At 32.8% G+C, this 23,707-nt stretch overlaps 2 protein-coding genes and 1 long non-coding RNA gene across 4 annotated transcripts; 2 read left to right on the forward strand and 1 right to left on the reverse strand.

Annotated features, from left to right (window-relative positions):
• Window positions 1-1,863: 1,863 nt before the first annotated feature.
• On the reverse strand, window positions 1,864-5,193 carry LOC133691940 (tlg2p-like protein a). Of its 2 annotated transcripts, none has more exons than XM_062112567.1 (8): window positions 4,236-5,188; window positions 3,896-4,172; window positions 3,723-3,812; window positions 3,413-3,490; window positions 2,965-3,042; window positions 2,821-2,886; window positions 2,658-2,738; window positions 1,864-2,387 (listed from the first exon to the last, which is right to left on the reverse strand). In XM_062112567.1, the coding sequence occupies exons 1-8, from the start codon at window positions 4,427-4,429 to the stop codon at window positions 2,280-2,282; spliced, it is 972 nt and encodes a 323-aa protein (XP_061968551.1). In that variant the 5' UTR covers window positions 4,430-5,188; the 3' UTR covers window positions 1,864-2,279. The 2 variants fall into 2 exon arrangements, 1 of the variants encoding a protein (XP_061968551.1); XR_009841765.1 differs by having other exon boundaries at window positions 2,299-2,387; window positions 2,477-2,738; window positions 4,236-5,193.
• Window positions 5,194-7,344: 2,151 nt separating this feature from the next.
• On the forward strand, window positions 7,345-9,264 carry LOC133690989 (uncharacterized). Its single transcript, XR_009841559.1, has 2 exons — window positions 7,345-8,590; window positions 8,971-9,264. It is a non-coding gene; the product is annotated as an uncharacterized LOC133690989 (long non-coding RNA).
• Window positions 9,265-18,954: 9,690 nt separating this feature from the next.
• LOC133691339 (protein DEHYDRATION-INDUCED 19 homolog 6-like) lies at window positions 18,955-23,166 on the forward strand. Its single transcript, XM_062111798.1, has 5 exons — window positions 18,955-19,263; window positions 19,392-19,543; window positions 21,720-21,797; window positions 21,949-22,208; window positions 22,838-23,166. Exons 1-5 carry the CDS (start codon window positions 19,164-19,166, stop codon window positions 22,944-22,946), a joined length of 699 nt encoding a protein of 232 aa, XP_061967782.1. The 5' UTR covers window positions 18,955-19,163; the 3' UTR covers window positions 22,947-23,166.
• The last annotated feature ends 541 nt before the right edge of the window (window positions 23,167-23,707 follow it).

Below are 23,707 nucleotides of genomic sequence, written 5' to 3' on the forward strand. Positions count from 1 at the left end.
TTGTTGCAAATATATCTTTTGGAAGTATTTATGAAATATGAGTGTTTGCATATGTATAATTATTATACAAATCATGTAATGGGTATGTACATGGTGTGGTGAGTTATGTGCATGGTGAGATTGGTTACACATTAGTAGGGAAATTAGTTTGGTAATATTATTCTGGTGTGTGTTTATTTTTATTACCCACCGAGTTATGGAAACTCATTCCTTTTTCATAAATATTCTTATTTCATGAATATATAAATTACGTATGATAAGACCATTATTTGGAGATTCATATTAAAGGTTGTTATTGTAGGCTATTGATTATGATTTATTTGTTAAAAAATTGTATTTGGAGTGTTTCTTTTGAGACGTTTTATTAGATTTAAGGCTTAAAATAATCAAGGTGATCTTTAATGATCCCTTTAATTGTGTGTTGATCGCTCCCCCGATCGTTCCAATTTGTATTTTTTAAGGCGTGATAATTTTATCAGTTATGAAAAGAATTTTTGATGAAAAAAATGAACTAGATTTCATTCAATTTTCCACATACAATGTCACTAATAAAGTTTTAGAACACTTTAGATTGGATGCAGGATTTTCAGAGTCGTGATCATGGGCTAGTCCATGAGCTTTCTAGTGGGTAGAGGGAGCACTTTTATGCTCAAGTTAGTAAGATACCGGAGGAGTAAAATATATACAGTAAATGGAAAAATAGTAAGAAAATATAAGAGATATATTATGTTTGATGAATTATGGAGTGGTTATTTATGGTTCTAGGAATTGTTTGGTTAGGAATTATTTGGTGATTGTTTGTGGTTTAAGAGTTTTTCAATGGTTGGTGGTAGTTTATGATATTGTTAGTAGTTGATTGCGGTTTGTGAAATTGTTGGATGATTGATAATCAGATTATATAATCAGGCCTACTAGAGAGTACAAGAGTTAGGACATTACTTGTGATTAGGGTATTTATACTCCTAGTCTTTAAACTTGCTTCATGGAGAAGAAAAATATCATTGCATGATGCTTGGTGATGGGCCATGCCATTAACATAAAAAATGATACATAAAAAAAGTTGTGTATGAAAAGTTTACGTATGCAACTCCTAGAAAACCTGAAAAATGCATAAAGGCGCGTGTGAAGATAATATTTAGATAGCTCAAATCCTAAAATACCTGGATTCTAGTCGTCTGAGGTCACATGACCATGATTTCTAGCTGTCTAGCAAGCCCAATTGAGCTTGGCTCCAATGGCTAGCATGCAAAGCACGTGCCATACATGCCTAACTCTTTTTTTCTCTCTCTCTCCATCAATAGTTATTGTTTCAGTCCCCTAGTGCGAGGAGGATAGAGAAACTTGTCGCAAGACCTTTAGCTCTCAAAAGACCATGTTATCTGCAAATCTTTCTATCATTGAATGCTTACATTGAAAACAGACTTCAAAAACTTATAATATATTATTTTCAATATATCCACAGCATAATTATGAAAATATTATTTTTTTTATTAAAATTTTCATTTATGATTCTTATAATTTTTTGGCTCGACAAATAATATTTTGATAAATAAATTGTCAATAAACAAAAGAAATTTAAATGACACCCTCTTTTATTTTTTAAAAAATTGTTTAGTACACACTTTTCAATAATAATAGTTATTTTTAAAAATGATCATCTTTCAGAGAAATTGTTGTAATTTATGTTTTATTTTTTTTCCTTTCATATATTTATATAAATAATTTTTATCTCCATGATGTATTTATAAAGATAAATCCATCCATTCTCGGTTAAAGAAAATACCTTCTAGTTAAAATAAATAAAAGCGTTAAGATTAAAAAAAAAACAAAATGCATGTTTTTTTTTAATTAAAAACCATGATATTTAAAAAGACATTTATAATATTAACACGTTCTATTCTTTTATTATATACAAAATTAACTTGAACGGAAAGGATGCTATGCTAACAAATTCGTGCAGTAACTTTTGGTTAGTATTAGTTCAACCATCATATACCCTTGGCTTCTATGCCTGCTCACATGTACACAAAAAAGCATCTCCATGTCGAAATGAGGGCGGTAGTCTGTAGACACTTGCAATAAAGAGCAGAAGCTGGACGAGCCCACCGATCAAACTATGAAGGGGAGGGATGCTCAGCTACCGGCATGGTAAGATGTGATCTCGAACCATTTAATCTCCACAATCCAAGTGGGTTAAAACCTATCAGTCAGTTTGTTTTTCATTGAATTCGAGAGCTATGCACAGCAGGCTCAAGGTGTCAAATGACTACATAATTTGATCACAACAGCGACTCCTTGAGGATCAAGAGGGTCAGCATTATGAAGCACATTATAACAAGTACTGTTGCACACATCACCATTCCTCCTTTCTTCTGATTTCTCTCTGCCTGCAAAACCAGGATAACCAAAATGAATCATAGTTGAAAAGAGGTGAAAATTTAGTAGCAAATTATGCATCAAAATGGACTTTCCTTACATAGAATTGATCAGTGCATGGATGGTATTAGCAACAGAAAGAACATGTTGAATTTCACAAAATTAGAAACTCTGTTCTAGAAAGATGGATGTGCTGTGCCGTGGGTGGTAGCGTGTATGCACACATGTGAATATGTTATCATCCCAGCTTCTGCAAGTCGGAGAGAAAGAGAGAACTGGACCTTCTGCAACTGTTTAAAGCCCTCCTCTACTGTTGACGCAACATTATGAATACTATAGTCTATCCGATCAACAATTGTGCCCTGCTTGAGAACGTATTGATTTGATTAGAACCCGTCATAGATAAATCCACCTCCATGACATGACATAAGATGTGGCTCAAACCTGATCTATCACCAGAACCGATAGGTCTTTCATGATTTGAGCAAGCTCATGCACTGATTCTATGACCTACAAACAAATCCTGGGTCAATTGAAATGGGAATTGGAAACTGACTCTCAAATGACCAATTAGGCTCATGTAAATACCTGTTTGATCTCGCTTTCCCTGTCAGCAGTAAATTGCTCACTCTTCTTTAGCGTAAGCATCTGACCCTCATTAAAACCCTACATTTATCAAACATTACTCTTCAAGCACTGCACAGGACTGGTTGAACAAGCATTACTGGTACAGAACACAAGAAGTTGAGAAAACCATGATTCAATTGCCAAAATTATCTAATTAGAAAGCTACACGTTCGGAATTACCCACAACCACAAACTCCTGAAAGAGGAGAAAGGGAAAGGAGGAGGGGAGATCAAGTGAATGAATACGCTCAATCTCCAAATACTTCACATGCTGTTTTTCTAATTAAATGACTTGCATCCCTCGGTTTCCATATATGAAAGGATAATTAAATGACATTCTGTAAGTATACTATGCAAGTAACCAAGTCGCTTATAGCAAATGTAGCCCATAAAAGAAAAAACAGCATACCACATCACTAAATCCATCATCTTCCGATCTAAACTTGTTCGCATTCAGGCTCATCTCTAAATCAACCCCGTCATGTCCCTGCACCAGAAAATAAAATAATAAAAAAAATTACACAGGACGCAATGAACAAGTGATTCTGCAAGACAATTCAACATGATCAAGTGGCTGCGTATCCCCACTTCACAGTAATAACATCAACAGCAACCTAATCCAACAGTAGCATAGCATACGAGCGGTATAAGATAACAAAGTGAGAAAGCCATGGCCAATTTTACTCAACAGTTTCCATACTATTAAGTGTATCCCAGACCTCTTTTTGCTGCTGCAGACGTTTTAGATACATGGATTGTTTTCTACGGAGATCCATCGACAAGTTCTGAAGTTCTGTTGCAAGCGCCCGCTGAAAAACAAACCCAACATTAATTAAAATCCTCTCCGAAAAGCCACCACCAGAAAGACTCATTGACAGTTAAAACCATATACCTGTACATTCTTTCTAACATTTGAGTCCTCAAAAGACTCACTTGCAGAAATTTTCTTTAATCTAGTCTCGGAATTTCTCAATAAACCCGTAATCTCTCGAGTAAGACCTTCAATCACTCGTTCATCTTCTTTCCCGTCTCCAAATGTTGGCATTAAAGCTTTCGCGTGCGCCTTGACTAACTCACTCATTTTGGTTCGAATTCTTTGAATATTCACCGATATTTCCTCAGAATCATCCACCCACGCCGGCGGCAGACCAATCGTAAACGCATCACCACTGCACCAAAAGCAAAATTTTATTGAAATAAATCAAATTATTAGAAAGAGATGAGAGAGCTACCTGGAACTGGAAGGACCTGGATCTTCAGTGCTGAGTGGAGTATAAGAGGAATGTTGGGAGCGAAGAAACGAAGCGCTAACCATTTCGATAACCGGACCGCTAGAACCGGGCAGCGACGATGATAAAGGAGCACGCACGTTCTTGACTTCATCTCTGTGCTTCTTGTACACTACGGTACGGTTTCTTGTTGCCATCGATAGCCGGAAAAATTGAAAGAAGTTGGGGATGTGAAAATTCTTTTTGTAACGGGTAAGGAAATGGTTTTATTGGAATTTGACGAGAGTGGGAAAAGTATGAGAAAGTGGAATTCGTGGGATACTGAGGAGCTTTGAATTGCATTCTCAACGAATCAGAAGCTTTGGTTGAAAGAAAACTTACGCTACTTTGCGCCTTTCTGGATCGCGACCGGGCTGCTGATATTTGAGCGGGCTTTGGGCTATCACAATCCTCGGGGAACGGTTTTTTGGGGCTTTGGGCTTTCCCAATCCCACGATCAGCAGAACGTTCTTCTCGCGCGCTTTTTCTTCATCTTGCTGAACAACCGGGGTCTGTGAGGCTCAGGTTTGATGACTTTTTTTTCCCACTTGCATGTAGGTTTCTAGGCCCGCCGTCCTCTTATTGAAGTGGCTTTGGTGCTTCAAAGCTTGCGAGGAGGATTCGTTGACGTCTGTTGATCGTGGCTTGGCTCTTCTTCTTTTGTTTGAGACTCCTCTGCTGCTCCCAGGCTTTCTTTTCTTACGATGTGGCTCTTTTGTTTGATGGGTGGGCATGTCGTCACAGAGCATTAAATGCACACTTGCTAGACATGTCCTTTCTCTTATCTTTGGCGTTTTAGAGGCTGGGTGTTTCTGTCCCGGGTTGCAATGGGAGGATTGCCAATTTTGTATGTGGTGTGACATTCGGTTGGTGTCTGACGACCTGGTTAGCTTTCCAAATCTCTTTCTTCTTTTTTTCTTGTTATGGTTATGTTAGGAATTGACTTGCTCTCTGGTTTCGTTGCTATTGGTTTGTGGGTTTTGTGGATTTCCCGTGCCTCCTTATTTGAGTGGCTTTTGACATGGCTTCGTCGTTTGATTTCTCCGAGAACCATTACAATTGAGAGAGGTCATTGGTTTGCGGGAGGTTATATCAACTTTTTCGTCCCTTTTTCTGGATTGATTGACGTTGGTACGTGAGTTTTGTTGTTTTTCTGTGCCTCCTTGTTTGAGTGGGCTTCTGACATTGATTGTTACTGTGATTTCTCTGAGTGCCATTACAATTGAGAGGACATTGGTTTGCGGGAGGTTGTATCAACTTTTCGTCCCTATTTTCTAGATTGATTGACGTTGGTATGTGATTTTTGTTGTTTTTCTGTGCCTCAAAGTTTGAGGGGCTTCTGACAGTGATTGTTACTGTGATTTCTCTGAGTGCCATTACAATTGAGAGGACATTGGTTTGGCGGGAGGGCATGTACACTTTCCCCCCTCTCTTTCCTTCCTCTTAGAAAAAAAAAAAAAAAAACTCTATCTGCTACATTGTTTTTGCTGTTTTGGACTGCTTTGGATTTGGTTTGTTTTCTGCAGTTTGAATCTTTGATCTTGCGGTTGTTTTTTTTTTTCCCTCTCTTGGACACAAGTTTATCCTCTGCTTTGACTGCTGTTGTTAGCATCAACTTATTCATCTGTTGTGATGCTCTATTAATTTACTTTCTTTTTTTAGTACAGAGATCCACTCCCATTTGTTTGTTGTCTGTTGAGGCTTGCGATGCAGGGTTTCTCCTTCCCTCTTCAGGTTAGCTAAGGCTTTTTTTTTACAGCTCTTTCCCTTTTTGATTCCCCTTGTATTGTCAGCTCCCTGGCTGGGTGTTCTTGCACTTTGGCTTCCAGTTTTTAACCAGTCTATTTAGCCTCTGCTTCGACAGCTGCTTTTAGCCTCTACTGATTCATCTGTTATGATGCTCTCTTAATTTATTTATTTGTTTGTTGTCTGTTGAGGCTTGAGGTGCAGGGCTTCTCCTTTCCTCTCCATGTTTGCTTAGGTTTTTTTTTTTTTTTTTCACAGCTCTTTCCCTTTTTTATTCCCCTTGCATTGTCAGCTCCCTGACTGGATGTTTTTTCAATTTGGCTTCCACTTTTTAACCAGTCTATTTAGTTCTATTTGCCCCATGATTTCTCAATTACATTCAAGTAAGCAGGAATTCAGCTAGGCAAACATTTATATAGTCTTATTTCTTAAAATTTTTGGCTGTTCAAACACATGTGCATGGAAGTTAATGCCATTCTTAAACATTTGCTGAAAAGTGTTGCAACTCGGCTTCATGAATTATTGCAACTATTCGAGTATGAAGCATTTTTTATGTCATAGCATCTGCTGTCTGTTGATGCAGAAAGGATGACAGTGTGGTACGTGTTGCAGGAAGGATAATGCAAACAACACTTTCCTTGCCTAGGTTTCCATTAAATTTTAGTTCATAGTACATGCATGCATGCATATTGAAAATTATAAACTTTTAGTAATTTAGGGAATACTAGAAGTAACAATCTCCCAAAGTTTATTATTGGATGTTTGTGGCTCCACAGGTTGGAGAAAAAATGAAAATAATAACATTAAAAAGAATTGTCAGTCAAAGTAATCAAAGGGCTATGAAAGATGCATTGAAATGTTTCCCAAATTGGCCATTGAGATATTGGGTCAAATTACAAAGATTTTATTGTCTGGGGACTAAATCTGGATCTTCAAGCAATATAAAGGACTAAGAAAACCAGTGAATCTCACACACTTGAAAAAAGCAAGAATGCACAGGAGATTAATCCGTATTAATTAGGCTTGGCATGGTTTTTCTGAAATTTCAGCATTAGTAGTGTTTATATTTCCTGAGATCTTAATAGGATAAATTAGGCTCTCAGTTATACTTCTTGCTCTTCTTTTAGGCAAGAGAATATAAAATATCTTTGCAGAGAAAAATAACAAGAGAGGCGCGTCGACCTATTCAACTATTGTGCACTAAGAATGGTGGGAATGTCGTTAGAAACTACTGCTCCCACCCTTATTAAATTAACTACTTATAAAAGGTCTGAAAACTTACAATGGATGCTTAACAGGAACATGCTCTCTATGCAGATATTGGATATGTTGTGCATTGTTAGAACATGGAGACAATGGATGGGCTGTGAGATGACTTCACATAGCTCTAGAAAGTGAAGATTAAACATAGGCTGGCTGGCCTCTTCCCCCTACGCACATTGCTATAAATAGCCTTCTTGACATACACACATGTTCGCATGCCAGAAAGAAGGGACTTGCAGTGGAAAAGAAAGAAAGAATAGTGTTAGATAGACTGGATGTATGTCCAAGTGAAACCCCAACAAACTCCCATTTCTCCAGTGGAGTCTTACCTTTTTCTGCAATCATTGAAACCCTTAGGAATGCAGTGACTTCCACTCGCTCGAAATCTCTGCATGGAGAATGTTCTGCATTCATTGGTTTTCAGCAAAAGGTCGCTTTTCGTTGGTTTTCAGCAAGCCTTTGGTTAACAAAAAAAAGAATTGTTGTAACTTTAAAAGAAAAACAACTAGCAGGTTCTGCTATTTTTTTTATGGTCGATCACTTGCACTTACATCTATGCTTTGCGATTATTTTCTTCTTTGCCTTTTCTCTTCATAGGAAGTGTGCTGCTCATGTCCATGACTTTGATTTGGATTGCATATAATAGGTGGCTGTATGTTTTCAACAAGATTTAATGGGGGGAAAAAAAACAAAACTAGTGGTTTTAGCATCACCTCTGTTTGTTGCGGCAGTGTCCAACCAATTTCTTTATTGCCAGTCCCTTGCATTTACATTTATGCTTTACCATAATTTTTTCCTTTTCTTTTTTCTCTAAATGAGGTATACATTGCTCATGTCGATGTCTTTCGTTTTCATGGCATATAATGGGTGGATGCTTTTGTTTTCAACAAGTCATGCATGAAAAAAAAAAACATTTATTATTGTGACTTTAACCGAAAAAACACTTGCATTTGCTTCATCCCATATATGTCAGTGCTTCAGAAATTTTTCCACACATTTCTATCAGTGCTTCAGAAATTTTTCCTTTGTTTTTTCTGTGCATCCAGCTAGGCTGTAGGTTTTTTTAGATTGTTCTGTAAGATTTACTCTCCCTATCTTTGTTTTTTTACCAGCTCTTATCTGACTTGCCTGCTGACTTCCATGTCATCTCCTTCTATGTCCCGTTAATTGCTTTTTTCTTTTTTACATTTTGTCAGCAGACTTGCGGAGCTGCAACCACCTGCTTTCTCATACTATTCTTTCACCTACAAAACTTTGGCAGGTTATGCCCCAAATTGTCATCCGCACACTTCTTTTTGAGGGTTTCATAGGTTTGTTGTGCTTCTTTCTCTTCTTAATCCACTGCATCCTTACTGTTCTGATTTTTTCCAAAAGAATTAATCTAATTCTCGACAGCGATAGCATAAAACTTCGAGATATTAATCTAATTCTCAATTGCTCACACAATTCTCTCAACTTGAATTGCAGCTGCAACAGAGCACAAAGAAACCGACAGCTTTTAATTGAGACCATTCAATACGCCCAAAGAAAAAGAAATTAAATTAAATGAAGGATCAGATGATGAGAAACTTTATATGTTTTATCCTAACAAGTCATTCTTCCATGCTATGTTTAACTACACATGCCTACGCATCTCTCACACATCCGTTCTCTGTTTATCGTAATTTGATTCATTGTTTCTCCATCGCAGGAAAACTGGCACTTTCTCTACTCATGAGTTGGATTTTGATTTCTGCAACAAGAAGATAACTGCTACCTCTGCAATTTTGACATAATTAGCTAACAACACTGCCCTTTAAGTGCCTTACGGCCTATCGCTTTGTTTGCACATTTGTTGTTGTTTACGACTCTATCTATACTATTACACCTTTGATGTTGAGCTTGGCTGCCAATCTTCATTGTCATTGCTTGGCACTCCATCCTCTTCCATGGATGTTATTTCCATTGTAATGAAACATTTTGCATCTCTAAGCCATTTTTAACATCTCTTTACTCTACTTTTATTTTATTTCATCTTCTGTTGTTCATGTACTGAAACCATTTGGTTTTCGTCAAGAAAAACCACAATATTGCTCCCATGTGCTACCTCCACGCAGCCTGTAGTTCCCCGCGCGGCAAAGACTAAACTAAAAGAAATGGGAAAAATATTGTTTTTCAATACCTTTTTAGCACTGTGTATTACAATAATAATCTATATATTTTTTTTAATTGTATTTGAACTTTTTTTTATTAATTTAGTTTTTATATGATGTGTTTATAGAGATTTCAAGTTTATAATTTGTTTTAATTTGTTTTTTATATATTTATTATAATATAAAAAAAATATCTCAGCATTAGGTTCGTATCAGAAAAATATATCAGCATCGCGGATGATCTACATTTTAAAAAGCTGAGTTAAATAAAAAATTATTTAAAAACAATTAGGGTATTAAACTTTGTGGAGTCAATGATCTAATTTGCGAGTTTGATGAAGTAACCCTTGTTGTCTTGATTCGGGAGTTTAGCATTGGTTTTTTTTCACTAATTGAACTCGATTATGTGATCATTTTTTTTATTATATAGTAAAAAAAATAGTTTTTGAAAAAAAATATTATTAAATTTTAGAAAATTCATGGGCATGTTAACGGAGTTAGCAAGTTTAACTTTTGTATTTTTTTTTTTAATTTTATCCTTTGATATTGGGTTAATTGAGAATTGAATTTCATAATTTGTTTTGTTTTGTTTTCTAAGAGGCAATTATTGTTTTTTTTTAAATTCAATATTGGTTTGACGTGTGATTTTACAATCATTTATTTTTGTTATTATATAGTTAAATAAAAAATAGTTTAAAAAAAATAAGCTATTAATTCCAATGGAATCCATTACTCGGTTTGCGAGTTTAACGTGTTGATCCGGGTTACCTGATTCACGAGTTTAGCGGGTTTGTCTATCAAATCTTGTATTTCTTTTAAGTTTTTGGTCCTTTGATTTTTCTAATTTTTTATTTCATTCTTCTTCAATATTGGATTGATTGGGAAATAGAATTCATAATTTATCATTTTCTACTTTCTATACACGATCTTAAATAATAATTTTTTTTAGGATTTTATGCTCGATTTTACAAGCATCTAATTTTATCATAAAATTAAATAAAAAAATTTACAAAAATAAATTTTTTTTATTAAACTCATTGAAGTCACCCAGGTCGTAGGATGACTTAGGTTGATCTAATCTGGCATCATCTTAATATTAAGAAAATTATCTTAAAGTTTTTTTTAAAGTTATGTCATGTTTTAACCGATAATCGAAGTTGTATTTGAACATATTAAATTGAATGATTCACTAGGTAAGGAATCAAGTTGGCAAGTTTCAAGATCAAACTGCTTGATTAGATTTAATGATATTGCTAAAAAAATCTTCATGCTCTTAACATTTTTTTAAAGTTTATAAAAAGAATAGTTTGACCCACAACATAGCACAAACAAATGTACTAGTCAGTTTTATTACTAGTTTGATTAGCGCTTTACCGATCTAAAACCTTTTTTACAAAAAACAAAAGTGTGACCATTTCCAGTATATTTTTGAAATCAAGAAATTTTTTAATTATAAATCAAAAAACCAATGCATATTTTTAATTAAATCAAGAATCATATATATCAATAAATAAATAAGTTGTTAATGTTAACTATAAACTAAACTAAAAGATTAAAGATAGATGTAGATTAATATATTTGATCTCACAATACGGATTATGAACCCGATTGAGTTTAATAACTTTATTTTTTAAAATCAATTCTTTATTTAATTAATGATAAAAAAAATAGATGCACAAAGATAAGCAATTGAATAAAATTTAAGGAAAACAATTATAATGTAGGGTTGAACAAAATGAACACCTACTAATATTAGAAAAAAAATATTACAATCTTATAAGAAAACCAACTAAAATTATACGATATCTTATTTAAAAATCATAAAAACTTTATTTATTTTAGTTCATTTTAATTTTAATTGAATATCCACTAGGTAAGGCATTTCACTCATATATTTGATCACTCTATTTTATTAATTTAATTTTAAATAAAAAAAAATTAAAGTAAAAAAAGGGCTAAACACCTAGGTCTATGTAGTCAAGTACACCTAACCCATTAAAATAAAAGGTCATGAGTAAGATCTTACAAGGCTAGATCCCAATGCATGGCCTTTTATTTATATTTCTTATATTGCTGAAAAGGGTGGATGACCTTATTTTTTGAAAAAAAAAAACAGATGAGATGTTGCTTGCTTGATTAGTTTTCGACCACTGTAGAGGTGGTCGAAAAATCAAGCTGGAGTTTTTTTACCCAAAAAATTATTTATTGATCTTTTTTCATCTAAAAACACCTAATAAATATCCTTATAATGTCAACCAACCAACTTATCTACTCAAAACACACCCAATTTGATCAAAAAATACAAAATTAAACTGAAACAATTTCTCTCTCAAACACTATCTACTTTTTCCAACAAGATGAAGGGTAAAATATATCTTTGTAAAACACTTCTCATCAAATAAAATTTGCTGACATCAAGAATGGTCTTTTTATCACTTGAATGTGCCCAACCGACACTTTCTCTTTCCCTCATCATTTTCTGGCAGGTTTCTCTCTCTTTTCCAAACACAGAATCCAAAAAATAAAAAAAGTGAAGTTTTAGATATAAAAAAAAGTGGTAAACAACAAGGACCAAAAACAAAATTTGTCAAACTCTTAACAAAAAAAAAGCAAAAAATGTGGCAGCTTTAAAAAAATCATTATTTGCCTCATTTTCAAATTTGTTCTTTGAAGTTTTTTTCCCATTACTAAAACTAATGTTTTTTTTGCAAAACCAAGCATCAATCTAATATCAAAAAGTTTTTTAATACCATGATAACTATATAAGAAACAAACTGAAATAAATTTTAAAGCTCAATTCCAAGATAACGCAATGTAGAAGAATGAATTTGAAAAAAAAAAGATGCATAGAGTAAAAGAAAGGAAAAAAAACACTATTACAATTCAAAGCAAATCCTCTCACATGTTACAATGCCTTTTAAAGTGAAAAACCCTCATCTTTTAGATTTCTTTTTAATTTTAATGATGTTTCTTTTCTTTTATTTTCTTATAAGCACGGGGGACTAATTAAAAATAAGATGAATTTAAAATAAAAAAAAACATTATTACAATATCCTCTCAGATATTTGTTGGAAATAAGAACTTAAATAGATCACAAATATTTTGAGAAAGTTCAACATCTATTAAATAATAAAGCAAATAACTATATAAAATAGCTTTACAAAGAATAACAACAAAGCAGAAAAGTTACTCACATTTTAACAAACCTAATTATGTGGTATCAAGCTTAGATCAAGTCAAAACAAGCAGATACTCTTTAAACAATAAGAATTTATTGAAACAAGCAATGGCAAACCACTTATAATTCTAACCAAAACCCAACAATTATTCTATTAAATTGAAAGCAGCTTACAGTCATACATGCTTCTAGACTATTTTGTAATTTCAATAACCCAGTATATTTTGTAATTTCAATAATGCATCAAACTTGAGAGGTTTTGTTATCACATATGCAACTTGATCTTGATTGTTGCATTGCACCATCTTCATGGTTCCTACCTTTGTAATCTCATGAAAAAAATGAAAACAAGCATTTATATATTTGTTGTGTCCATACATTACTGAATTCTTCGCAAGTTTAAGGGCGAGTTACTAACATGATGAATAATTGTAGGTATATTTTTCTTTTTTACCAAACATCTCCAAAATCTTTTTTAACCATACTACCTTACATGCACAAGAAGTTGCAGTAATGAATTTTACCTCTGTGGTAGATAGAGTTACAATCGGCTGTTTTTTTAATGACGACATATTACCCTTGAACTTAATAAGAAAACATAACCTGAAGTGCTCTTCTTATCATCTTGGTCTCTTGCATAATTATTGTTTGTGTAAAACCAGTAAGTCTCAATTCCTTTTTTTTTATAGAACACCCTAAAATTGACTATTCCTCTTAGATACCTTAGGACTCTCTTTGCTGCCTGCATATGAAGCTCAATAGGACTACTCATATACCTTCTAATAAGACTTACCACAAATATCAAGTCTGGTCGAGTAGCATTCAAGTGCATGAGACTTCCTACAACTTGTTTGTACAAAATATTGTGCATTTTGACTCCATCTTCATCTCTAACAATTCATAACTAAGGATAATAGGATTAAGAACCAGATTGTTTTTACTCATTTCAAATCTCTCCAGAACCTCCAAAGCATATTTCTTTTTGCTAATGAATATCCCATTAGATCTTTACATAATTTTTATACCAAGATAATATCTCATCTTTCCAAGATCAGTCATGTCAAACTTAAGCATAATTGAACTCTTAAATTCAACAAACATATATTCATCCAGTAAAAATAAGATCATCAACATACAGGCTCACAATTAGAATTTTACCTTTCTTTGTTGTCTATGTGAATAAGATGTGTTCATAAAGACAATTTTCAAAGCCTTCCGTCATGAAATAAGCCTCTATACGACTATACCAAACTCGTGAAGCTTGTTTAAGTTCGTATAAAGCCTTTTTGAGTCTATAAAATTGTTGTTTCTTACCCTTATACACATAACCTTGAGGTTGCTCAACAAACACTTCCTCGTTTAACTCATCATGCAAAAATGTTGATTCACATCCAATTGATAAATTGTCCATTGTTTTTTAGCTATAAGTGTTATTATTAAATGGATCGTATCCAATCGTGCCATAGATGCAAACCTCTATAAAATATATCCTATGTTGCTAAGAATAGCCTTTTTCTATGAGCCTCACCTTATACTTGTCTACTTCTTCATTTTCATTAAATTTTGTTTTTTACAACATCTTCACTCTAATTTTCTTATATTCTATAGACAACTCCTTAAATTCTTAAGTATCATTTTTTTTATTGCTTGGTTTCTAAATCCATGGCTTCTCTCTATTTTTTATTTTTCATTTCTTCTTTGAATTAGACTAGATCATCCACTATAAACATGACAAAATAAGCCATGTCGTCATCATCTTCAAAGACATCTTCCCCTATTTCATAATCTTTCATCCAAACTGGTGGTCTTCTATTTCTTCCTCCATTTAAATTAGGAGAATTTTTTACGCTTAGTTTTCCTCTTGTGTTATTGTTCAAGTCAGTAGCATCTTCTTCTTCTTCTTAATTTTCAGCATCAACTTTTTTTTCATTTTTAACGGCACCTTCTTCTTTATTTTTAGCAATTATGACTGCTCCTTTTTCATTGTCACCCCATTCTAAATCAGTTATGATTGCTTCCTTATGTTCCTTATAATTTAGATTCCTCATTGACTCTAAGGAATATGTAACTTAAACTTTTATTATCCAGTCCTTTTCTTTTGCTATCAGGTACACACACATGAGAGACAAGCCTAAAAACCTTGAAATACTCCACTGACGGTTTAACTCCACTGCAGATTTCTTTTGGAGTTTTATTTTTAACAGGAAAAGTTGGGTTTCTATTCAACACATATATAGTCCAGTTAACTGATTCTGGCTAGGATGTTTTGAGAATTTTCTTCTCCGAGAGCATGCTTCAAATAAAAAAACCATTAAGCAAAGAAAACAATATTTTCATTCATCAATCCACATAAAATGCTAAAACATAAAATAATTCTAAAAAATTAAAAAATGTCATCAAACATTAAAAAAAGCATGAATGGACATGCCACATGAACTCCACTCTTGAGATTTCATAGAATTATACCTTCTCCAAGCTTGCTAGCTATAGGTTGCTACTTCCCTTATATTTTCCTTTTTTTATTTTCCTTTTACTTTCTATTCTTTCCAAAGCTTGCTTGACTTTCTGTCTTAGGCTCTTGAACCTTCATAATAGGATTTTTCTAGAGGGTATTTACTCATATTTTTCTCTATGTTTTTCTTCCTCTTCTTTCTTTGATTTCAAAGGGTACTTATAGGGTTGTTTCTAGGTCTTTTAGTGGATTTCCTCAAAGATTAATCAAAGTTCAGCCCTTTGATCAAACTGAGAAAGTTCTTACCAATTTCTTCTTCAATTGTTCTTCCTCTTCATCACCCATACTTGTCCCTCAAACTCCTCTCCTCCAACTAAGTTTTTTAATTTCAACCTAAATATGTTTCTCTCATCACAGGCCTATTTATAAGCTTCAATCTAATAATTTTGGAAGGATTTCTCAAATGATTTTAAAGAGAGGCAAGAGTGAAGCCTGAGGTAAAACAGTATGTCATAAGACCCCACATAAAATTTCAACTCAATCCAACGGTTGAATTTGAAGATACACTCAATATCATAAAACTAGACAATATGTAATTTTATGCCAAAATATAATTTACTTAAATCACCGTGGGTCTTAGACTAAGTTTTTGAAGATTCTTATTCATAATTATAACTTTCCTCAGAGTTTCTTACCACTTTCAGGCCCAATAACACGATTGGGCACAGGGTTTATACCGAACACAAAGGGTCATGCGTTGATTTACTTGACATTTCTTTCTATTTTACGCATAATCTCACCCAATTTACAAAAGTTTCTCTTTCAAATTATTATTTTTTCCTGGGTGTGAATTTTTTGTGATTTATCGTTAGTTAATATTTCGCATACTATTTTATTACTTTATCTTCTCCAAATTTTAAATTAATCTCTTGAAAATATTCATCTTGATTCATAAGATTTTCTCTCTAATTTGTAATTTTTCAATAAATAGTTATCTTGTTTAACCTAGATTTATCTATTTTTGACCGAGGGTTTACAATTAAAATGATCCCTCAATTTCACTAATTCCTCTAATTCAATTTTTGGTTTTCTAATTTTCAACTATTTACCAATTTTAATTTTTTTCTTTCAATTTTATCCCTGATTATATTATAATGGTTTTTGTATTTTGCTTTCTTTTCCAATTTAGTGATTGGCTTTTTTATTTTCAATTACTTAGCAAATTTCAAACATTTTCTCTTAATTTCATCTCAATTGCCTCCTTATTTTATTTTTTTTCTTTTTTTTAAATTTTTTTAATTGATTAATTGATTGATTGAATATATATATATATATATATATATATATATATATATATATATATATATATGAATTGCCTTTTTTTGGTTTTTATTGAAATGTTTTTTTTAATCCCTTTTAGAATATTTTTAAGAGAGGTAAAAAATTGAATTATAATAATTTTCACCCAACCACCACCACCATTACTCCTATCACTCAACCAACACTACCATTTTTATCATCGTTGTTACTCCACCTCCCTAGCCCTACCTTTATAAATACTATAACCACAATCCAATATGACTTTATCATCACTATAAAACATTATTATTAATCTACTTTAATTGTATTTCTCAATCATTATTTGCTAAATATAGCAAGAAAATTTATATAAAATATTTTACTGTGAAACTATAGCCTCTTAGCTCAACATTTTGTTTATTTTGAACTCTGTCCATGTTCTTGTTAGGCTGATCTTGATGTATTATTTGATTAATGACAGTCAAGGTTATAATTCAACATGTCCTCTCAAATTTATGCTTAATATTAAAATTGAAATTAAAAACCCTAGAAAAGAAACTAAGAGATAGAAAATAGAAAGGGAAAAATAGATTTAAAATAGGTAAAACTAAATAAGAGAAGAAGTAATAAAAAAAAAGTAATCATTACTTTTTTATACCAAAAAATCAATAACAGAAACTAAAAAAAAAATAAAAAATAGGTCATATTAATTGCATTATTGATGTTAATAGAACGAGTAAATGAGAAGCCTCTAAACAAATCACAAGAAAATTAAATTGAAAGAAAGAAAGATGAATTAAAACTAGGGGAAAAACAAAAGATTAAGATATATTTTAATTTAATAATAAGGTAATATAGTTGAGGGACTAATTTGAAATTGGTTCTAAAATTAATTGAAGATGAAACAAGTGAGTTTTTTTATTTTTACCAATTAAAATTAACTCTCGTTAACGTTAACAAACTTGATGAAGGGATTTGATTTAGAATTACTAAAGGAGCAATTCGGGCTTAGAATAGTGTATCGGTCCCAAATGAAACCAACCAATCATTAACATTATTAATTAACATATTGACTTTTCACTATAATAGTGAACATTGAAAAGCAAAGTTTTTTTTAGTTTGGTACTCAAATATTTTAGGTTTTTTTAATTTTATTTTTTAAAATTAAATTTATTGGGTATAAAACTTTATAATTTGTTTTAATTTGTTTTTTATAGAGTTATCCTGATTTCATAACCCGAGTCACGAGTTTTGAGAGTTAGCCATGTTGACTCGAGTTATTTTTTTGTTCATTTTAATTTTTTTTTCAACTTTATCATTTGAGATTGAGTTGATTGGGGATCGAATATTTTCTTTATTATTAATTAAAATATTTTCTTTTAATCGTTTTTTATAGAATTATCACAATATCTTTTGATTTTGGTTTAACAGGTTAACTCGAGTTGACTTTGATAATTTTTTTTGTCATTTTTAACTTTTTTTTTAATTTAATCCTTCAAAATTGAGTTGATTGGAAATTGAGATTTATAATTTTTTTATTTTCTTTCTATGTAATTATCGCGGTCTTATGATTTGAGTCACGGGTTGGTTTGTTGACTCGAGTTTTTTTGTCCTTTTTTAGTTGGTTTTTTTTTTAATTTTATCATTTAATATTGGACTGCTTAGAAATTAGAATTCATAATTTATTTTGGTTTGAATTATATGATATTATCCTAGTCTCATAACCTGAGTCACAAGTTTAGTTAGTTAACTTGAATGATTTTTTATGTCTTTTTTAATTATTATTTTTTTAATTTTACCCTTCAATGTCAGGTTAATTGATAATTAAATTTAATAATTTGGTTTGACTTGTTTTTTATAAAGTTATCTCGGTCTTATGATATGTATTTGGTAGGTTAACCCGAGTTAACTTGACTTATTTTTTTAGTTGAATTTTATTTTTTAATATTAAATTAATTAAAAATGTAATTAAATTTAATAATTTTTATTTATTTATTTATAAAATTATCATTTTATCTCGTAACATGATAAGCAGCTAAAGTGCAACTAAATGGAAGGGTCAAATCAATGAGAACATGCCGTTGTACGAAAACTCAAAAGATAAGAGGGGGAAAGAGGCAAAAGGACAAGGACAGCCCAGCACCAGGTCAGTCAGCAGCGGCCCACTACGCAAGACAGAACTTCTTTATCAAGTAAATAGAACTTCTTTATCAAGTAATTTTTTTCCAAACATACCATCACACTTTAAAGTGTGTTTTGGTAATATAAAATAGAATTAAAAAAGTTTTTTTAATTTTCTAACATTAATATATTAATTTAATATTTTTTATAATTTAAAAAACAGTTAAAAAAATAGATTGGATCACGTAAACAAACAATTCCTTGACACTGAGTCATATGATACAATGTAGTATAAAAAGGATCCAGAGTCTCGTTGTCGGTCTCGAGGGTCCTCCCAATAAGACATATATATATATATATATATATATATATATATATATATATATATATATATATATATATATATAAGAGTAGGGTGCTGAGGGTAGTTTTTTTGTGAAATACGCGGGATGAGGAGGGTAATTTGATAATTCGGAGTTCGTGTCCATTAAGAATCTATTTATAATCAACACCTTCGATTTTTCTCTGCAATTTTCACTTGCCTTCTTTCCGCGCCACATACTGCCTGCTGCCGCCCTTATTTCTACAGAGAGAGAGAGAGAGAGAGAGAGAGGTGAAGAACCCAGATAGAAAGAATCAAGAAATCTGCAAAAGATAAGACGTAAATTTAATTAATTATTAGTGAACTAAATCAAATTAAAATGGAAGATAATCAAATTAAAATGGAAGATGATACGTGGAGCTTTGGTCTCTCTACTTCTTCTTCAAGGAGCTATCAATCAGTTCTCAAGTCTCTTTCTGGTCAGTTCGAGATTCATTTTTTTTCTTCTCTTATATATATTTGGTATTTTTTCTGTTCTTTTCTTTTCTTTTCTTGTAGGGGTTTTTATTTATTGTTAATCCTAAGAAATGGGTTGTTGTTGAAACAGATCTTTGCATTGATTTTGAAGAGATAGAAGAAGAAGATGATGATGATGATTTAAGGACGGAGTATCAGTGCCCTTATTGTACAGATGATTTTGATTTAGTTGAGCTGTGCTTCCATGTTGATGTGGAGCATTATTTAGAAGCCAAGTCTGGGGTATTTTACTTTACCATTTTACTCTGTAATAATATCTTGTCCCTTTGATTTATTGCGTAGCTTCCTTGTATTGACTGCTTGCTGGGAAACCCTTTAATGTTTTTCATCGCTCTATGTTGATTGCTGGGTAGAACCTTTCGAATCATTAATTGACCATCTTTCTCTTTATAATAGTAAAAGGGGCGGAAAAGTTTGGTATATCTATTGAATGCCTTTTGTAGTTCAGCTTTTATGCGTTTATAATCTGGGCCATGTGCTTTATCAAAGAGTTGTCGGATTTGTTTGATATTGAATCCTATATGCGTACTATATGCTTTTTTTGTTTTTTCTTTTTTTATTTCTGTAAATAAAAAAACAGAAAGGGTGATTGTAAACAATCATTGGTAAAATGTTAGTAGTTAAATCTTAAGACTTTCTTCTTTGTTTGGGAAGTTTTTTCTTCTTACATACCGTAGGCCAAGTTTTGATGCTATCTTCATTGAAAATGGCATTGTTATTCAACAGAGGATCGAGCTTCTTACTAATGCCGAATTTGTTAATTCAATTATCTGCATATGATTTTGAACATTCTCCTTTGGATTATGATATTGGCTTTCACCCCATTTCTCTTACACTAAACTTGATGTGGGACGTGTATCAACAAGTCTAAATTCAAGAAAAAGTCAAGACATTTCAAATGGATTTTTTGATGAAAATTTGCACAATTTTTTATGCAATGGTTAGATCGGGTTGAAATTTTCCTAGTGTGTTCTACATGCTTGGTTCTATAGGGGTTAGCTGGCTAAGCCTTGGCCAATGAAGGTCCTCATTTTCATGTCCAAATTAGGCCTAGAAGAAGATGTTCTGGATTTTTCTTTATTTTCCCAGCTATTTTTGGATTCCTTTCCTAGTGAGGTTACAAAATTTTAATTTGATTTGGTTTTAATTAGCTAGGTCGGTTTAGCCGCTATTTAAACAACTTTGTAGCTTATTTCTCGAAACTGTTAAGATTGATTATTCAACAATTTATTAATTTTTTGCTTTAGAGTTCTGTCTACAGTTTAGGGCTGTAAACTTAGGGCTTGAAAAACTATAGTTCTTTCTTTCGCTATACACTATGTCAATTGATATCAGAGTAGGTTAGCTTATTTGATGGACATAGATGTTAGTAATAACTTCCCACCCCACGATGAAGGAATGGAAGCCATCTGGGACATTATTAGGGCTTGAGAGACAATGTGGAGAACCCTATCATAAAGATTTGATCAATTGGATCAACTGTCTAAGGGAGGCACAAACAAGTATCGTGATGAGGAGATGGATGTGCTGAGGCGAACCACCCCGTATCTATTCTTGCGGACCTACATAGGCATCATGACTACATGGAGAGTGTTGTTTATGTTAGGCGATGCACTCAACCTTTTCATAAACGTGTTCTTAATTTTGATGAAATTCCTTTTTTTAATGGGGATTTTTCAAAGAAAGATTTAATGGATGGTTATCAGAGTTGTACTTTTTATTGAAGAAAATTCCTAGTTATTAGAAGGGTCAAAGAAGCAAGATTGTGTTCCTCTTGAGGTTGATAGCATTCAAGAGCATATTAACTATGAGAATCATCAAAACAAATCTACGAATACCGAGCATTCTTATGATTCCAAAGAATAGGAAATATTGATAGATGTTGCTGAGGTGAATGCCTATTATAATGTTGTTTCATCAAAGCAAAGGGGGGAACACAATATCAGCTACTTAAAACAACGGCTTTGTTGCTTATTTTTCAAATAGTTAAGATTGATTTATTAAGAACTTTTCAGTTCAGAGTTTTCTCTATAGTTTAAGGTTGTAACTCTAGAGCTTGAAAAACCCTAGTTCTTTCTTTCACTATACGCTGCGTCAAAGTTAATGGATAACGTTTCATTGAATTGCTATTTTATCTTAATTATGTTGAGTTATACCTGAAATGAGAAATTCATCTAGATGAATCTGTTGACAAACCTAAACTGATGCCTATCTGTTTTGTTAAGAGAAAGGCAGGGAGACTTGAGTGAATCTGTTTCTAGCTTGCTAGCATGTGTGAGGTCCACTTAATATGTTTTAATCATAAGTATAATGGGGATCTTTGTGCACATGTCATAGCCAGCTTGATATATAATTTTGGAAGTACAATTTGCTTACAAGCACTGATATTTGTTTGCAGGTATGCCCTGTTTGTTTCACCAAGGTGGGGGTGGATATGGTTGATCACATAACAACAGAACATCAAACCATTTACAAGATATCCTTTTTTTTTAATTGGAATTTTTTTTATCTTTTTACTTGATATTTACTTTTGCTTACTGCATCTTGTCCTTTTACTGCCAGTTGAATTGTTTTTAGTTCTTTTATTTAGACTTGAGACCATGTCTGCATCCTTGACTAGAGATTACAGTTTGCAAAAACTGAAACTTCGGAAAGGTGAGTCACATTCGAATTCTACTTTTCTGAAGAAGGAGTTAGAGGATGGATATTGGCAAGCGTTATTTAGTGGATCATCCTCAGTGGTTTCTTCCTCCAATTTAGCACCTGATCCATTGCTTTCATTCCTTTGCAATGTACCCCCTGCTGAGAAGAATGAGAGTGCACAGCCTAGTTTATCAAGTAAAGTGACCGTAGAAGAGAAAAACTCAGATGTGAAACTATTGGAAAGGTTAGGTGTTTGGTTATGCTTTATGACATCATTCACATTTGTGCTAATGTTTGTTCCTATATATATGTTTTGCTGGGAAAAAAAAAATCAAAGGGCTAGTTCTTGGCAGGGTAAGTAAAAAAAAAACATAATAGATGGCAGATGGCTGAAAGAATATATAAGGTTAGCTTATATTCTGAAGCCAAAGTGTGGAAAAGAGACCCAAAGCATTTCAATGTTACAAGTGCCAATTATTGATAATTTGTTAGTGAACGATGATGAGAAGAAGGATGGATGCAATGTCATTTTATGAAATATTGGGAGAGCTATATATGATAGGATAGCACCACTGTCATTATAGTAAGCACTTGGAAATTTCTGGGTGGAAACAACAAAAGAACTCTAGGGAGGTAAATTTTCCTAAATAGGATGGGAAGGAAATATTGACAAAGCGACAATCATGGTAAACAAGAAAGCCCTACATTTGATTCCAAGCTCACTGGAACCTTGAAGTTTTGTGGTTTGATTTATTGGCTTAATGTGGGGATTCATACTAGTATGATTATGATTCTGCAAAGGTTTTCATTTTAATACCGCAACTTGATTGTTTTCTTGCAGTACCAACTCTGATAGTATTTTTATTATTGCAGGAATGATCACCTATCACCTTTGTCAGATGAGGAACACATGGAGAAGGCAAGGAGAAGTGAGTTCGTACAGGGATTGTTATTGTCCACTATATTCGATGATGGACAATGAATGAAACACAATATTAGCGTTGTTGATTGTCAACTTGAGATTAAAACAAAAAGGTCTTAATTGTGAATGCTATGTTGAATATACCTTGTCTAATAGAGCTAGATTAGATGCAGCTCTGAATTGTATCCCGCAATTGTATGTAATCCATGAGGCCAGATCGGAGCCAGAATTTCAAAGCTCCTGTGCGTAATGGAAATTTAGCGTTATTCTTCTAGCAAAATCTCAAATCCCAATCAAATTCCTATTGTGTACACTTTGCCTGCATGGGAAAATCTTGTTTTGAGGATCCTGGTGGTGATTCTGCCACTTATAATGGGGTTTTAATTGCTGGTAATGGTTCTTCAATGCATGGCTCTATGGTGCTTACGACTTGCTCACAAATCGACCTGAATTACCTCACCCCGCTTGGATGGCCTCATCAACAATAAAGATACTTGATGTATATGTTCTCCTGTTAGGTGAGAAGGCACGCGGTGGTCCATTTCTTTAATACTGGTTTTTATTGAACAGGCTAGATACTCGATCCTTCATGCTTTATAATAGAAAGAGGATATTAGGAAGAAGCTAAAAGTATAGTGAAGGAGCACGTACCTTTAAGATGGAGGAAGTACCTTTAAGATTAGGACTCTGACCCATATGAGAAAAAGGACCATACTCAAAAGAACAGACTGAAAAATAACACTTGAGCCAGTAACGGAGAGCTTCCAAGCACTGAAAGACTTGAGCCAGTAACGGGTTTGCTGCATTCGCCGAGTTCACTG

Source organism: Populus nigra, chromosome 4, assembly GCF_951802175.1.
Source record: "Populus nigra chromosome 4, ddPopNigr1.1, whole genome shotgun sequence".
Taxonomy (NCBI): domain Eukaryota; kingdom Viridiplantae; phylum Streptophyta; class Magnoliopsida; order Malpighiales; family Salicaceae; genus Populus; species Populus nigra.